Raw genomic sequence first — 18,211 nt, forward strand, 5'->3', positions numbered from 1 at the left:
GCCGCCGGCAGGGCCGCGCCGAGGATGTCGGGGCAGTCGATCACCGACCGCATCACGGCGGCGCAGCACAGTGTCACCGGCTCGGCCGTCGCCAAGGCCGTCTGCAAGGCGACGACCCATGAGGTGATGGGCCCCAAGAAGAAGCACCTGGACTGTGAGTAGGACCCCGGCGGCGGCGGGGGGAGGCCGGGGCGGGCAGCCGCTCCGAGCCCCGGTGCGGCCGGTGTGGGCTCTGGGCTCCCGCAGAGGGAGGGTGGGGAGGGGGGGGTGGCACCGGGAGGAGATGGGGGGACACATACGTAAATCTGGGCGAGCCCGGCTGTTTTGCGCTTCAGAACTTATTTTAGGTGGGGAGGGGGTGAGCTTTGTAACACCCTGTCGCGACCGGGAAGCAGAAATGTGCCAAACCTTGTGAACTCTTCCAGGTGAGACCTTAGCTCATGTGCGATGGATATATTGTGTGCTTGTATACATAAGCACATAATATGGAGAGAGAGAGATATATGTGCTTATTAACCTGGCACCTGGGGAAAAGGTGGGTTAAGTGTTGTGGTTTTACTGTTGTGAGCGAGAAGGTAAATTTTCAAGAGCTCTTCTGTGGAGCCGTTTAAGTATTTCTAGCGTTTCCTGAAATATTATAGCTTTCTGTCTCATAGCTCTTGAAAGGAGGTAAAAAGACTTGAAGCGAGGTCCAGGGAGGGGTGAAGCTGGATCAGGACATGTCTCAGAATGAGAGTGTGTTGACCCTGATGCGTTTAAACTTAATATGTTAAAACTTCTTTCTTTATACCAAAAGGTGTAGAAAGCTGGCCTTGATAGCTACAGAAGTATCAGTGGTGCTGCTTTGCTTCAGGTCTTAGTAACTGGGTAGCAGCTGAAGTTACTGTTTGAGTGCTCAAAAGTGCACTGGATGCTCTAAACTTTGTACATCGTGCAGCAGACCCGGTCACCATTCACCAAAAGCGGAGTTAAGTGTGTGTGGGTGTTTCCATTAGGGAGAGGAATGAGGGCACGAAGCCTTATGCTGGTTTCTTCAAAGTCAAGGGAGGGGACTGGTAGTTTTGCAGGAGTCGTTCAAGTTGGTGGTGCTCAGGGGAGTCTGCTGTTCAGGCTTTCGGATAGAAGCGTACTCAGTTACATTGTTTGAGGAGAGTTTGGTTTCCTGGTGCTTCTCTGTTAGTACAGACTTCTGGTGTGAGAGCTTCTGATGTGGATTAAACAGTTAAAACCAGCCAAATATATTTCTCATTTGTTACTGATCTGAACAAGTAGAATCCAGCTACAGTAGTGAATATTGCACCTACTGTGTTGAAATTAAAAGCCTTAAAACTGTGTAGCTGACAACTTTTTTTTTTAAAGATACCTTTTTAACCTTACCTTATTTTATCTTGTGTTCTGTCTGTGGTAAAACAACTCAGTGAGGTAACGCTTAAGTCCAGAAATGGCAACATAACAGGAAGCCAGAAAGTGGTGACAGTTTGCTCAATAGTTTGAAAGCTTCTCAAGCTTAAAAGATGTAGTGTGTTGTTTGAATGTGTCCTTAGAATAATGTCATTTACTGTAAGTTACCCTCATAAAATAAGAAAATGGAAACCTGGAAAAAGTGTTTAACTTGAGAATATCATAAACTGAGCTTGTCTTTTGACAATCAAATTCCTTTTAGTATCTTTTGATCCAAACCTGTTTAGAGCTGTCAGTCTCCTTAAGGTTCCCTTCTGTGCCACATGAGTTATGTGTTTTGGTGTGATTCACTTTCTCAGACTTTGATCGAAGACAAACAAAAAGCTTGCTGTTCTGACTTTGATATCTGGAATAGAGCAATGCTTTCGTGAGGTGGGGAAGAAAAAGATGTGAAACGTGGTATCACAAATATCTCTGTAAGGGGTTAAAAAAATAGCCATGAACATTCTCCAGTCTTCATTGAGTATACCCAGGCGCTGCTTTTCAAACATCTGCAAGCCTTTGTGTGGCATTTCTTATTTTTTCACTTGTATACAAAACTTACTTGTAAGCAAGGTGAGATACTAATTTAAAGACTGTAATCTCCTGAAAAAATCACACAATATATTTTCAAAGATACAGTGCAAGTACTTTCCAATTTAAGTAAATTATAAAGGAAAACAGAGCTTGGATTTAATGCAACACTGCTAGTTGTACCTTGGTCACTGCATGTCTGTCATTAAAAATGCTACATCATCTGGTATTGCTTGTAATTGCTGCTCAAGAAAAGCTTCACCAAGAATGTGGTTTTCAGTGTTGCTGTAGTTGGATCAGGGATTATGGAGAAGTATCAGTTTGTGCACTCTATTCGGATTAATTCTTAAAATCCCCTTATTGCCAAGCTTTCTCAGCAAGAAAAACTCTAATATTACAATACGGATTTTTATGTGAAGGTATTACACATGCAGTGTGGGAACTAGTGTTCAAAAGTCTTGGGTTTTGTCTGGCTACTAACTGTTGAGTAGTATACTCATATTTTTTTCTTGAAGCGCAAAAAAACCCACAAACACAAAAAACACCTAAGCATGTCAATGGGAATACATGGGGTTTTCTCCTTTTAAAGTAGGTCATGGTGTCCTAAATAAGTCAGCAGATCTATTTCTGTAGTATTTTATAATATTTAGGATAACACAGAATGTTACAGAGAGGCTGATCTTTTCTCTCAGTGGAGCACCTGAAGGTCTTGTCTCTTCTTCATCAGTGTGGGTTCTGTCACTTCCCCTCAGCCTCCTGAGTTTGGGTTGTGGTGGAGTGGGGCTAGAGAATGTTTTTGGTGGCGTTTCTCTTATTGGCTAACTGTTGAAAAGTCATAAGAAAGGAAGAAATTAAAGCTGTAGCCAACTTGGTAGCTGGCAGAATAGACTTGTGTATAGATCAAGATTGAGGAAAAAATCAACCCCCTATATTAATTGCATTTTAAACTTTTAAATGAACACAGTAACAAAGGAAAAAAACAACTGCTGTTAACTATTTTTCCCTGCCCTTGTATGCAAGTTAATGTTACTCATCAAAGTGTAAAACTCCTCTGCAAGCTTTAAAAGTCTTGTAAGAAGTGCTAATTCAGGTGCTGTTAAAATTGTCTCATGTCCCAGAATTAGGCTCCTAAGTTCAGGTCTGCACTAAGTTGTTGCAAACTTCTAAGTTTTGCCAATAATGTCACATTATGACTGTCACAGTTTTGGGGTGGTTTTCTATCTGCCCATTCTTATTTTTGGCGGCTGGAGTTCATGGCTGGCTGGTGAATGTTGATGCAGGGTGGTTCTTGCAGAGTTGTGTCTTGAATTCCTCCACAGGCCTAAGGTGGCTGTCTTTAATTTGAGGCTCTTTAGTAATCTGTGAAGCTTTTCAGTACAGTAATTGAGGAAGTTTGACTTGAACTAAAAAGTAGTTATGTTTTTGTAATCTCTAAATGTGGGGGGATTTAATTTAGAATTTGCTTAACCTTTTAAAAAAACTTTATATGAATTGTTGCATTCCGTAGGCTACATTGAGAAAGTTTGCTGAAGTGGCTCTTCCATTTTACATTTTTGTAATCTCTAGTTTATGGTGCAACTTACAAAAACAAAATAATTTTTTTTTTTCAAGACTGCCAAGCTTAAGGAAAGGGATCTTAATTCTTATGTCTCACTTAAAGCAATTTCAGTCCTGTGACAAAATGGAAGACATACGGGAATATTAGGTCATTATAGTTGTCTTTAGCTTAAGTATTTACACTTCCCTTGAGAGACATATTCCTGAATCAAGAAAATGATTACTTGTTCAATTTCAAAGTTGAGAAGTGTCAATTTTTGCCAGTGCCTGAGAATTTTCAAAAAAACTGTTTTATATATATATATTTTAAAGTATCTGGATTTATGCATGCTGTTCTCTGAAAAGCTGTATGGTTTCAGAGATGATGTGCCAGTTATTTCAGATGAGCTGTTAAAGAGAAATGCTCAGTACTCTTCTAGGCAGTAAGATTTGCGTGAAAACCCCTGTGGTACTCTTCTGGTTTAAAGCTGTTCCATTTTTTTTTCTTTTTTTTGTGTGATGTTAACATGTTTCTAAATTCCATTCTAGAAATAGCACCACACACCACAGTTTCACTTGCAGTTGAAATGATTCCTCAGGGTAATTGGCAAAATCCTTTGAGTTGTAAAGTGTTTATATAAGTCATGTGATAAGAAAACGAGCATCACTTGCCCAACATTTCATACCAGTTTTTGCTGCCAACATCCATATTACAGTTGCCCAGCTGTCAGTCTCTCAGGTGTATGTGTTCCTTTATCCTTCGAGATGTGTGGAAGGATAATTGCCTTTTCCTCCTTTGCTGCCAGCTGTAACAGATCCATACAGTTGTTTCTGTGTAGATACTCCTGGTGCAGATTTAGAGAATCATATTACAGAAATGACACTTGTTTTTTTTCTGTATCTCAATTGCTAGAATTCAAATGTGACGCTAGCTTTATTATTACTAGATGTAAAATAATAATTAAAAAATTAGATCTGAGTAGCCTCATTAAAGAGTCTTTTTAAACTTACATTTTTTCAATACACTCTTAGAAAAGTCCAGTTTTGGCCTATAAATACAGTGAGATTTTTTTATCTGCTGTTCACTCTTAGTTTATTATTTTCGAGATATTTTATTTGCCTAACCATGTGTTCTTCAGTTCTGGCAACTGTGTTAATGTGTTTGGGCATTCAAGGAGATTTTGAAAGGACTACAATTGTGCTAAGTGCCCTCAATAAAAAATGTCTTCAGAGGAGCTAGTATATGTTGTCTTCAGCACGTGTCTGAAGTCCATGGGACTTGCCACTCGGGTCATGGTCGGGCTCAGATGTTAGAGAAGCAAGTAGCACATGCTGGAAAACCTTGCTAGCACTTTTACAGAATTACTGGAACTTGGAACTGCGCTTGTGGAATAGAACAACAACACATTAACTTCTCAAATGCTCCAGAGGTCAGTCAACTTCCACTCAGTTACTGTCACTTGTCAGAAGACTGCTTTTAGGTTTGTGTACCAGAGCAGGAGGTAGTTGCTCACTTCTGAGGGTAGACATCTGCACGGCTTGTTGTGGTAGTAAACCTTCATGATGGCATGATAATCCAAAGCTTTTTTTATGGATGTGCGGCTTAAGGGGACCTGAGCAGTTGCAGCCTTTGATATAGTTGCTAACAGTAGGATTTCTGTCACATTGTGACTGAGCAGAACTGTAAGAACACATTTGTTATCAGTCTTAGATATAAGTATATGTGAGGGGTCTCCCAGTTGGTCAGCAGCATCTTAGGGTCTACTGGAACATCTGCTGATAGACCGTAGCTTGAGGGAAGGTGGTAAGATTGAGATCTTTGTGGAGAGTGCTGGCAAAATGTGAATGAAATTAGCTTGACTAATTTGACTTGAGAACAGAAAGTTTTTGTTGATAACCTGGATGTTCTAGTTTCATGTATTATTTAATAAACACTCTTAATATTTAAAATCTTCAGTGAAAAATTTGATTTGCTTAGTGGTCATATGAAAGAAAAGGACTTTGTGCAGAAACAGTATTTTTGATAGGCTGTGTGGTCTTTGACCTCAACAGATCAATGGGATTTAACTGCTGCCTAGTAGTAATGTTATAGCTATTGCTCTATAGAGGGTTTGTGGGGCTTTTGTTGGTTGTTTATTTGCTTGGTTGAGTTTTATAAGCTGAGAATAGGACTTGTAACAGTTCTTTTAACATTTGTGCTGACAGTTACGTGAAAACTACTGAGCAAAATATAACAGCAGTGTCTTCATAACGCTTTCTTAGAAACTGATTGAATTTGGGAAGACTTCTTTTTCTTGATATGTTTTGGGAGAATTATTTAGAAATGTCATAACAAAGTTCTCATTCAGTAGATGAGGCTGTTGAATTAAATTCTGGTTTTCTCTATTCTGTTATTGGGACTTGCTTCATTATATGGGGCAATAATTGTCTATGGACTGTTTGGACTGCTAGACATTTTAAAGTACTACTTAATTTGACACAGCATCTGACGATACAGCTAGTGGTGAGCAGCATCTATCAAATTGTTTTTGAGAATCTTCACATTTGTAAAGATTGAAATATGTAATACTACAACAATAATATTTTTATGTATAGCTTGTTTAAAACTTCAGAGCTGCTCTTATTGTGTAGTTATTTTAGTGTTTTTGTGTGTTGCTATAAGGATGAAAGTTTTCATCCCAACTTACATGTTTTATATGTATTTGGAAACCTTTGAAATCGGAATGAAATTAGTAAGCTATTAAAACTTGCATTTTATAGCTTTCTACCTTGATAAGATACTATCAAAAACTTTTTGTTAAAATTACTCTAACCAGTGATCCTTAATCAAATTACTTTATGTTCCTAATAAACAGATCTTTAAGATGCACCTGTAATATATTCTGTGCAGTAGAACAGATATCAAGTCTAAGTGCAAATTTCTGTGAAATATTTTGGCCTGCAACTATCAATGTGTGATCTATTAAGTTCATGTTTAAACTGCTTATGGTACTGTAGCCTGTCCTGTACATGCAGCTAACAGAACAAATAAGTTGGCCGCCCCAGCGGTGCGGACGCCTCGGTGTTCGGTTGTTGCCCGGCTTCCCCAGCACTTGCCCATTTTCAAGTGCTTGCGCAGACAAAGCACATAAACAGTGATGCTGCTCTGCAGCCAACGGGCTGCTCACAGGCTTGGCTTAAGTGAGAGACCACAAAGGAAGCTTTTCAAACTAGTTGTTTGTTTTACTGGCCTTGCCCAGTCCTTAAGGTGTACTTTGATCACACCTGTGCCAAATTTAGCTCAGAGAGAATAAATGTCTCCTGTGCATGTCTTGAGGGGGTTAGAATAGTCCTGAGTTCTTTGCTCTCTTCTCAGCAGGTGCTTTCACTGGCATTCTCAGACAGGCTTTGTCCCATGTATCTGCTGGAGCCTGTCCTGGTTTTGTACCAGTGCTCAGGCGGAGACTGGAAGCTCTTGGTTTCCGACCTCCCGAGTTAATGTTCTACTATCGAGCTTATAATTGGTCTTGGATATATAGAGCTTTTTTTATACAAAAGCCTGAGATCTGCCATGATGTCAGTGGGTTGGTGATTAGATTATTTAAGTGGGAAGGTGTGTAGATGCAGATTCTTACTCAACTTGTATAGAAAAGAGGCTTAATACAGCTTTGTAGTGTCTCATTTGCTGTTGTGTGTGTCAGTACTCACACTTAGGTTGGAGTTGCAGGGTACTTGCTGCCTGTTGACCATATGAGGTATAGATGTCTTGGCTTTTCCTTGTTTCTCTGATTTTGATTTTTTTTTTGCTAGATTGAGTGGCTTCAGGCATTGAGCACCCAGAATGTCTGTCTTTGAGAGTTTCTACTGGAGCAGATTATTGATGAGATACTGGGACTCCATGAAATTATTAAAATGCCTTTGAAGTTCATGGCATTGAGCACCCAGAATGTCTGTCTTTGAGAGTTTCTACTGGAGCAGATTATTGATGAGATACTGGGACTCCATGAAATTATTAAAATGCCTTTGAAGTTCATACTTGGAGTATTTCAGTAAAATGCAGTGAATTTGAGCAAGGAATGTGAAATAGCTCAATTATTTTTCAAACAAAGTACTGAAGCTAATGTTTCCAGTATGAATTCTCAGTGTAAAAACACAAAATAGCATGATGGTCCTCTTTGAGCTTGTAACTCATTGTAATGCTTTGATATTTTTTTCTTTAATTTAGATCTAATACAGTGCACAAATGAAATGAATGTGAATATTCCACAGCTGGCAGACACACTCTTTGAGAGAACTGCAAACAGTAGCTGGGTTGTAGTGTTCAAAGCTCTAATTACAACACACCACCTCATGATGTATGGAAACGAGGTAAGACATGATTATTTCTGTTAAAGCCTCCTTGACAGTGTTTTAAAAAATGGTCTCAATCTGTGAAGCATTAGATACATCAGTTTTTCAAAGGTCTTTGTTTTTCTGCTGCTGGTGGCTCTAAAGTACTTCTCCAGAGAAGAAATTTTTTTTTTATTGTTTCAATACCGAAATATATCAGTGTTTGCAATTTACCTGCAGGTTGGGCTGTGAGGGAATAATGAGTGACCTTTCTAGAATGAAGACTTGAAAAATTTTTGATGAGCTTTACTTCATTAGGCTAGTGCTTATCAGTAGGAACACAGCAAAAGTCTTGTTAGCACTCTGTAAATGTGCAGCCAACCTATTAACAGATAAGAATACTTACTAAAGGAGAGAGGAATATGGTGACTAGAATATTTGATTTTGCAAATTATCATCTAATGGGCTAAATCTTCACATACTGTTGCCGTTAGCATTCTGCTGAAACAGGTTTCTATTGCATTTAGTTCACTTAAATTATTTTGTCACCACTTATGAAAAGCTTCCCAGACAGTAACATGGCATGAGAAACATAACATTTCTTGCACAGTCCTTCCATTGAAAACTAAACTTTTTCATGGTCAGGTGACAGTTTAGTCCTGAACTTGTGTGTAGTCGTTTTCCTAACAAATGTCTGTTGACTGCTGGTAATACTGAAATAATGATTCTGAAAAGTACTGCTTCCAGCCATTAAACTGCTCTGAAAACTTAGTGTTGCCTCCTCTCTTCGAAGCTCTGTGAACTTAATTGAAATGACCTGTAAAATATAGTGTGCTCTTTGTTAACACTTCCCCGGGTTATTTATGTGCTTAAATTGTCATTTCAACTGATAATAGGCTGAAATTAGAGGATAATGTGAAGTAAATACAAAGTAAAATTCACTACTTACTCCAAGTGTAAAGTTAAACTGACTGCTGTAAATTAGTCTGTACATTTTATTCTCTCTTCTTCCAATACAGTTTATATCTACACACTGAAACTTGGAAGAAAAAAAAGCAGACAACTGAACCATAGGAAAAACACACCAAAACTTAAAGTTTAAAACAGATACCAGTCAGTATCTGTTTGCCTGTGTAGCATTTCATTGTGGCAGAAGAGTTGAGTACCAAAGAAGAGTCTGTACCAAAACTGCTCTTTAGCTTTGAAATGGTGCATTCAAAAAATCAGTTCCTTTATACCTGCTGAGGTAACTAGAACACTAGTTCTGTAATTTCAGATGGAATATGAGTGTGCTCCTCTTCGAATGTGTTAAGGGGCCCTTTTCTTGAACAGATAAAAAATTGTCAGATGTTGGACTTCTATTTTAAGTACAAATAAATATAGCAGAAGGTGAATATGCTCAGAAAATTATGTCCGAGCAATCACTGTCTTGCAGTTTCTTGTTCAATATGACTACCTGTTTCTTGTGATGAAGTTGTGGGTGAAACAAGTCAAAACTCCTCTCACCTGTGCATCGTGCAGTACAAGACCCCTGACATCTGGAGAGTGAAAGTTAGCCTTGGCCCTTTTAAAATGCAATTCAGAACAATAGCTCATTTTGAAATGTGTGTAGCCACCTTCTGAGTATCTACTGTTCTGTTCCTGATCATATTCCAACTGTTTTTGTTCTTCTGTATTTTTTTAATGCAGAACTAAGATGTACAAAGACCAGATAAACTGTAAAACAGAATAAGAAGTTAAAACAGTGCCAGAACTGTTAGTCAAGCTGTGTGTTGTATGCTGGTGTGAACTCTGTAGCTACAGGCTGAGAACACTCGTGGAGTTACTGATGAGGTGGTATGTGACAAGTTAGGGAATCATTTGAGCGCCTTGGAAGGTGAAAGTACTGCTTTCAGTTTGAATAGTACGTGTGAGAAGAATTTTCTTGTTGCTGTGCTCAGCCCTCATTACAATTCCCAAAGAGCAGGTGCTATTCTGAGCCCAACTGTAAAACAGGGAGTTTTGTGGAGCGTGACAGCCCAAACCTGGCAGACAGGTGATTTCCACCATGAAGGGTGAAGGAACAGGCCCTGCGTGCTGCAGCAGCAGAGTGATTCAGATCAAAGGTGTAAGGAGTTCCTTAAGCCATACTGAGCATAATCATCTTGTATGGACTAGAACATATACAAAGATGCAAGAAAGTAAGAAATCACAAGCATAGGAGATCTGCATGGAACAGTGGCGGAGGAATTTTTAAAGCTACTTTGCTGTCTGGATGTGTTTGTCTCTTATGCGTGCATTATTTATGGAACCAGCTGTTATTTGTCAAAACTTAAATGTTGTTTAGTCAGCTCCACTATAATATATGTATTTTATACATATAAAATTATAACAGTGCAGCTGCTCACCACAGTTCTGGAAACATTTTTGTTACTGACTAATTTTAAACTTTGTATCTACCCCTGTCTGCAACTTCTACAGCAACAGTAGAGCTATGCAAACCTCAGGAGCTTAGGTAATGCCAGTGGTATTTGTTTTGTGTTTTCCAGCTTGAGTATTCTGAACTATGAAGTTAACCTAAGCAGCTTCCTCTAGATTATTAGCCTTTTATTCATGGGCAGTGATATCTTTTAATTTAAATAGATTTAAATATTGATTTAAAACTTCATTTTTGCCAGAGTTTTGGATTTCAGAGGCTTTGCTAGTCAGTAGTTTCAAGTTTTCCTTTAAATTGTTCCCTTTTAACTAATTTCTATTGTTGATAGAGGTTACTAGAAACAGTTCCAAGGTAAGTGTAGTTTTCTTGTAATATGCTTAAATGTGTTGACTCTGACAATGATATTCTCAATTTTTTCTTCACCAACAGCGCTTTATCCAGTATCTTGCATCCCGAAACACTTTGTTCAATTTAAATAACTACCTGGACAAAAGTGCCATGCAGGGTAAGGAGCTTTCGTTGAAGGAAATAACTGCTTTTTTGCTCTGTGATAGTGTCTGTGTCAGTGCACTCTAGGAGACAAATGACATTGAAATGAAAAGGCATTATGATTTGCATGAGACACCAAAGAATGTCCAACCAAGAATATAGACACAAGGAGAGTGAGATTCTGAGTACCTAGCTGAGTGCTAGAGATTTGTCTGTAATGTATGTTTCACATGCATACACAGCTGTAAATTTTAAAAAGTGAACTCTTAATGCTGACTAGAATAAACTTTATGAATATTAGCACAATGATGTATTTTTGCTGTTGCATTTTAGTGTCTCGGGAGTAAATGTTTACTGTTTAGGTGCATGGCGTGGTTACTAGGATGTGCTGCGTATATAGTGAGAACTTCAAATCTCTGAGAAGTCTTTTGATTACTTGTCAATGGTAGAAAATATTTTTGGGTCTTTATGTAGATTTTGAGGCATTGCAGTTAAGTTACTAAAGTCTTCAGCATTTAACTAGTAATACATTTTCTAATTTCAAGTACATCTTAAGAGATGCTTTGTTCTTGACTAATATTTTAATGTGTTTAGGTGTTTATTTTCATAATTGCAATGAATGCTTTCCTAATTTTAGCAAGTTGGGAAGAAACTGTAACATTACATCTCAAGGTGAAAAATAGTTAGGCAAATTCGTGTAAAATGGGCTCATAGGAGAGTAGTTCTTGAAAAGAACTTAAAAGAAACTGTACCCCTTCAAAATGTCTAACTTACAAATGCTTAACTTCTAGGCTATGATATGTCTACCTTCATTAGGCGATATAGCAGATACTTGAATGAAAAAGCACTTTCATATAGACTTGTAGCAGTTGACTTCACCAAAATGAAGAGAGGGTAAGACTGCTATTGCTTCTTTTCTTTGGACTTTCATATTGGGTGTGGGAAATACCAGTTGTTCTTGAGCTTATCATAGATTGGACTTCCCTTTGGCCCTTTGAATCAGTATAGTGTCGTTGAAACAGCATAATATGCTGAGGTCTCTTGGTATCTTGTAAACATGTGGCTTCTACTCTGTAGGATAGATGGAGTGATGAGAACCATGAATCCTGAAAAGCTTCTGAAAACCCTTCCAATTATACAGAACCAGCTTGATGCACTCCTTGATTTTGATGTAAGTACTTTAAGCTCAGTGTTAGGTAACGCTCTCATTTTTGAAGTGAGAGTTTCATTATTTTATTAAATACTAATTGACTTTCTCATTGCTTTCTACACAGGCAAATCCAAATGAACTAACAAATGGTGTTATAAATGCTGCCTTTATGCTCCTCTTTAAAGATTCCATTAGACTTTTTGCAGCATACAATGAGGGGATTATTAATCTTTTAGGTATGTGATAATTTTTTTAGCTTTTGAACTTTTGTGAAAGATGCTGAGAGAACTAAGGAATATAGCTGATTTATGACTGCAGTTTTCTAATAAATTGTCTCTGCTCCATTACCATTAAATTTAGCCTGTCTTAGTTTCAGTGGCAACTAGTATAGGCTTAAACATATGCTTCTACCTAGAAAAACACATCTTGAAACAGAAATTGAGATGAGAGGGTGACTGGTGAGACCAAAACAAAGACACTGTAAATGTGGAGTGGATAATCTTTGTAATTGGACTGTAAAACTATTAGTGAGATACTTGGTATTTTGAGTATTTAGCATAGTCACAGTATGACTGACTTGTGTGTTTCCATATAACTTTGACTGTTCACCTTTACCTGGTACCTGCATGAGCCTAGTAGATGACTTGTAGGGATTCTTGTTCAAGAGTGATAAGCTCTTAGCAAAGCCTTATAATGATTATTCAAGCAAATTCCTGAATTAAAGCATATGAGCAGTTTCTTCTGTTAATCCATTAGTTTTTGCTCAATGAAATATCTATAAGTAGATAGGACAAAACCATAAATGAAGAATGTAGTTGGTACTCCTTTTGGTAGGTCAGTTCAGTATATGTACCACTTCAATAGTCATTCTGATGTCTTTTGAACATTGAACCCATTTACAAACATCAAAAAGTATTGATATAGGGTCTAAAAATGTAAATATCTACCAGGAATAATTTCAAATTATAAAAGAATTTGCCTTATTACCAGCTAATAAGATGAGTTCTTGAAAATATTCCCTAAAGTACCTAATTTAACAATTGCAGTGATTCACATCCATGCTTAATATAGCTTTGCATTGTATTCTAATGAAATGGGGAAAATAAATGGTTTTTTTATTGACTGATTTACTACAAAAGGTGTCAGGTATTCATGTGAAGTTCAAAATCTTCAGAGCTTTGAGTTACTCCTGTCTGTTCTCTCACTAAAGCTTGTCTCAAGTTAACTTTTATAATACTGTGTCAGCTTTTTGCTGAGGAGGCTGTTACCTTACAAGAGTTTTATTTGCATCCTCAGAAAGATACTTTGATATGAAGAAGAACCAGTGCAAAGAAGGCTTGGATATTTACAAAAAATTTCTAGCCAGAATGACCAAATTGTCAGAATTCCTCAAAGTAGCAGAGGTAAATAAACCTACATCTATGGAAATGATATAATTTAGCTGCCTGTACTGGTACAGTAGTCTATATTCATAACAATGACTTTATAAACAGATTAATGTTTGCTTAACTTCACTATACAAGGAAATATTCTACAGATTAGGTATTTTAAAGATTTAATCATTTAAAGATGAGGTATATGCTCATGAAAATGACTTGAGATACTTGGGTATCCTTTTTATTAGCCAGACAACATAGAAAACTTTTCTGAAGTGTTGTTACAAATTTCATGAATGGTCCAATTGTATCAACTGGAATGTTACAGTCTACTTGCAGTGATCTCCTTTATTGTAACTGCTAAAAATAGAGAAGTAGTTCCAGTAAGCAATATTGGTGTTTCTAATGCTCCCAGTAAACTTTGCTGGATGAAAAATTGGGTTTGCTTTGAGATGCAGTTTAATGCACTTGTAATTTCCAGGGTGTGTGTCTAGTGAAACTTGTACCGGTTCGGAAAGTTATGAATATCCCTTTCTAGTATGTTAGTTTCTATGTAACATTCAGACATCACTGTTTTTTATTTTCTACTGCAGGTAGTAATGTACTTTTTTCTTTTTTTTTTTTTTTTGAAATCCAGCAAGTTGGAATTGATCAGGGTGACATTCCAGATCTTACTCAGGTCAGTGTACATATTATATTGACTAACCCAATTATTTTCTTCTTTCTGTTTTTAAAGATTGGTGTCTATCATACCAATCATTCATCTTGAGAATGTATTCTCTTGTGTTTATATATGGGAAATAAGTATGGTGATTTTCTTCATGGATTACATGTACTCAGTACTTGTACTTTGCAGCTCTTGATAAGATTTTTTGATTATTTAAAGCAATAAAACTCACAGAAAAATATTCAAGAACGTCTGGTATTTCTGACAGAGGATTTGCTGGCATGTAAGCCACAAGCATCTTGCCATGCCTTCAGGAAAACCTTCCATTTCACTGTAACTTAGTGTCTTCCAGCACACTTAAAGATTACAGTGAGCTAGTCCAGTCGATAGTTTTTTCTTTCCCTTGAAGAGATTTGATGTTTTTGTATCAGCTCTTACTGCTGGCTTCAGTATTACTCAGTATTATGAGGGACATGCTCCATACAGGTTGTGCACTGGAAAACTTAGTCTAAAAGATGGAATGCAGAGGAACGCCTTCTAGAGAGGGTAAATTGAGGGGCAGAAGAAACTTCATCAGTGTTGTTTTAATATGGAAACAAAATCTAAACCACAAACTTCCATCACCAGTGGTGTTCATTACTACCTACAGTATGATTTCCATCTGAAATACATGTTTCAAAGTACAAATCTCTAATTCTTGCTCCTAGCAAATAATATTAACCCCTTTAAGAACTTCCAGGCCTTTGTCGTAGGAAAGAAATATGACTAACCAGCAGGGTAAGAGCAGATGATGAGTGAAAGCAATAGTCTGATGTTTTCTATTGGTGTTTGATCTTAGCATCTTACTCGTTTGATTAGTACTGCAGTGTTCAGATTTGTCTGTATTATGTTAATCAAATTATACTCAAGTCTGAAGTTATACTTCACCGAGTTTGTGTGCACTTGTCCAGTTAATTGGGTCGTTATAAAGCTCTTCGAAGCAGGGGTGGTTTTGATTTACTGAGAACAGGAGATTTAACTTCATTTTGCTGCTTTTTAGATCTGAAAGTTTCAGTGAGAAAAACTCCTTATCTCTACTGTTCTCAGAACGCTTTTTTTTTTCTAATAGCTCAACTATTTTGTTGTAAGTGCACTTAAACATGAAAGGTAACTCTGTGAACTGTGGTGGTAGACATCAGCATCCTGTGTCTTTTGGCAATTTCATTGTCATCGTTAATCATTCCACTTCCATAGAAGATTTCACAGCATTTAAAAAGAGTTGAATAATTGTACATTTATTTAGTGCCACATTAAAGTAATTTCCTAAAATTTCTTAATACCAGGCTTTCACAAAAAAATAATTCAGTGTGCTTATGTTTCTGAAATAGTTCTGACATGTCTTTTGTTTCTATTCTGGTGTACTGTATTTATTTTTTTTTCCAAATACTTTGTTTATGTTTCTGGTGTGTATTCAGTTCTGGGATATGCATTTTTCAGAGTTTTTCTTAATCTGTCTCTGGCAACAATGATTTTATCTCTTTAGGGGTTTATTATTCCTGTTGCTGTGTAACTGTTTTTCTTCCTTGATTCTGGTGTTCGCACTACTGACACTTCTGCCAGTTCCTGTAAAGAAAATATTTTCCTTTGTAGGTGCCCTGTTTCACAATGCTGTTGCTGACTTTCTGTTTATAGCTGTTGCTGTAATTCATGAATGCAACTGGGTCATTTTCCTCTGGATGGATGTTCATGTGTCAGGTGTCTTTGGGTGGAGGAAGGGAGGCTGAGTCATAAAACACAGCTTTTTTCAAGTCATAGTGTCTCTCTTAGCCTGGGCATATATTCTGACATAAAACTACCGAGATCAGTTCACACCAGATTTCATCCCTGATGTTTTGTTGGATGTCTGCAGCAATGAGAAAGTTCACAGAAGTTACTGGCTTGTTGGTTTTAGGTTTTATGGTTGAAGGAGTTGTTTAGAAGGTTTTAGAGTAAGTATAGAATATGCTTTTCAAGACAAGTTTTAAAGTGGTCTTGGGAAAAAAAATACTAGGAAGAACTTTTTGGAATTAGGGTATAGCCTTCTGCTAAGATTATCTAGCTGGGTCATGCAATGCCTTTTGCCAACTGCTCTTATTCCTGAAAAGTAAACGTATGGGGGTTTTTTTGTTTGGGCTTTTGTGCTGTTTCAGAGGGGAACTTGCCAAAGCCTTCTGTGATTAATAATTTTCCTCTTTCCAGGAAATACTTTGGTCTAGCTTTTGGTACAGAAGGGCTAGCGAGGGCAAGCTTGGTTTTCTTCCAAACGGTATCTATCCTATCTGTTCTACCTACTGCAGGTTGACAAGTGGTCAGAGAGGCTTAAAGTCTCCAAAACCCTGCCAGATGAGGAGGATGAAGCTGGCAAGTAGATTAAAGTGTTAGATGTCTATTCCCTTCGTTTGACTCTGTAATAGGATTTATTTCACTTTTTTTATGGAGTATGGACTACGTAATTAAAAGCCAGAAGAGAAATGGGGCTAGAATAGCAAGGCAGTGAACTCTTCCAAAAGCACCAGCCTAATTACTTTGCTTGATGGAGGCTGTTTTTATAGGGTGATTTTGAGAAATCTTACCTTCTACTAAGACTGTGTAATAAAGATGAGTTCAAATTTATTCTGAGCTTTGAAGCCGTTTCCTTTGGTATGGAAAAAATATTTCTGTAGTGGATGGCAGAAGGAAGGCAGATTATGATTGGTACTTCTTTCTTGTTTATGGTAGGAGCCAAAGCAACTCTGGTGTGCCTTAGTCTGTATATTTTAAACTTGCTCTTTTCTGTTACCTGGCAGTTGAAATCTTGGGTACTGTATAATGTCATGACTGCTCTCAGAAGTCACAGTAAGCTTATGAATATTGGTCACCTAGAACTTGTTTTGGTGTCTGAAGTTTTAGCTGAGGTGTCTAGTTTCTGACTTCCTGCTGGATTTAAGTGGCAAGAAGCATGTTTTTTTTTTTTAATCTTTTTCATTGCTTTAGAAGCAACTTTTAAATATTTAAAAACTTCTCATAGTAACACTTTTCGGCAAGGGGGGAAGGACAATCACCAGAACCCAACTGTATTTGAAGTGGTGTTGCTAATTTCTACTGGCTTTGGAGGAATTGAGTTGGTTTATTGTAGTCATATGTTGAATAGCTCCTCAAGCTGCAATAGTGTTGTTGGGATGAGGTTGAATTTGATGGCCTTTTTCTCAAACTGAACATCCTGCTATAGTCAAGTGTATCTAATGTAAGCCTTTGGCTGTAAGTATTTGAATGGAAAGTGATTGGCTTTTTGTTGTTATGGGGAAAGGGGATCAAAATGCAAAGACCTTATTTTGGTACTTCTGCAAGTTTAAGGGAGTACTGCTTAATCAGCTGTGATTATTGGATTAATCTTAACGTAGCAAATACTGTTGCCAAAAACGAGAATGGAACTTGCATCCACAGCAGCAGACCTACTCTGGGGGAATCCTTACTTCATGTCTCTGTGGTTCTCTGAAAGGAGTGGCACCACAACTGGGTAGATAGAATCCAGGTCTGCAGAATGGCAGCAAAACCCAAAGGCACATTTGACATGTGAGGTTTTGTTTGTTTTTAGTAGATGAGGAAACTAATCTGTGTACTAAACAATGATATGTTGTCTAGAAGCAGTGTTTTATAAATACTTTAACTTTAGGCACCCAGCAGCTTGCTCGAGCCACTGGAACAGCATTTGGCTTCTGTGGAGGGAAAGAAAACAAAAGAAGTCTCCGCTGCCAGCAGGTGAGCACCCAATGAATTACAATGATTCCTGTATTTAGGATTTATCCTCTTCATACTAAGAATTTTCAGGATTCAGTCATTTGGTGTTCTCCTTGGAATTTTATTCATGTCCAAATATATCTTCCTAGAAGTATAAATGAAGTACCTAGTGATTAATAGTCTGATAGCTTAGTCATGTTTAAAATCTAAGTGTCTCCCTGTGTCTCTGACAGACTTCTTATTATGCTCTAATAAACCACTGAGCTGAGACCTTGTATGCTACTCTTTTTAGCTTTTACTTGTTTGAAGTCCTTTGGCTTCTAAGACTTTGAAGGTATTTGGGTTTTGATGCTTTTTAACCAAGATAGGATGTTATTTAGCTTTATGGTCAACTATCTACCTCTCAGAACATGAATTTCTCTTAAGATGCTTATAGAAGTTCATCAGTCCCTTCTCAGAACAGCCTAAAAAGTATACTATATAGGGAATAACTTCTGTGCTTTGCTTACCACAGTATGTATTGTATATGCAAACAAACTTTCTGTGCCTTTGGCTGCTTG

At 37.6% G+C, this 18,211-nt stretch overlaps 1 protein-coding gene across 6 annotated transcripts in view; it reads left to right on the forward strand.

Moving 5' to 3' along the window:
* The first annotated feature begins 6 nt into the window (after positions 1-6).
* The window catches only part of LOC106895616 (phosphatidylinositol-binding clathrin assembly protein-like), a 30,783-nt gene continuing 12,578 nt past the window's right edge, over positions 7-18,211 (forward strand). For 3 of the 6 annotated variants that reach the window (XM_014955135.1, XM_014955136.1, XM_014955137.1), the window contains exons 1-9: positions 7-154; positions 7,715-7,857; positions 10,664-10,739; positions 11,515-11,617; positions 11,801-11,894; positions 11,998-12,109; positions 13,170-13,276; positions 13,887-13,928; positions 17,587-17,672. In XM_014955135.1, coding sequence (XP_014810621.1) covers positions 25-154; positions 7,715-7,857; positions 10,664-10,739; positions 11,515-11,617; positions 11,801-11,894; positions 11,998-12,109; positions 13,170-13,276; positions 13,887-13,928; positions 17,587-17,672 — 893 coding nt within the window. In that variant the 5' untranslated portion in view covers positions 7-24. The remainder of the gene's footprint in view (positions 155-7,714; positions 7,858-10,663; positions 10,740-11,514; positions 11,618-11,800; positions 11,895-11,997; positions 12,110-13,169; positions 13,277-13,886; positions 13,929-17,586; positions 17,673-18,211) is intronic. The other 3 variants (XM_014955138.1, XM_014955139.1, XM_014955140.1) reach the window with 1 other exon arrangement.

Source organism: Calidris pugnax, unplaced genomic scaffold, assembly GCF_001431845.1.
Source record: "Calidris pugnax isolate Ruff unplaced genomic scaffold, ASM143184v1 scaffold38, whole genome shotgun sequence".
In the NCBI taxonomy this organism is placed as follows: Eukaryota; Metazoa; Chordata; class Aves; order Charadriiformes; family Scolopacidae; genus Calidris; species Calidris pugnax.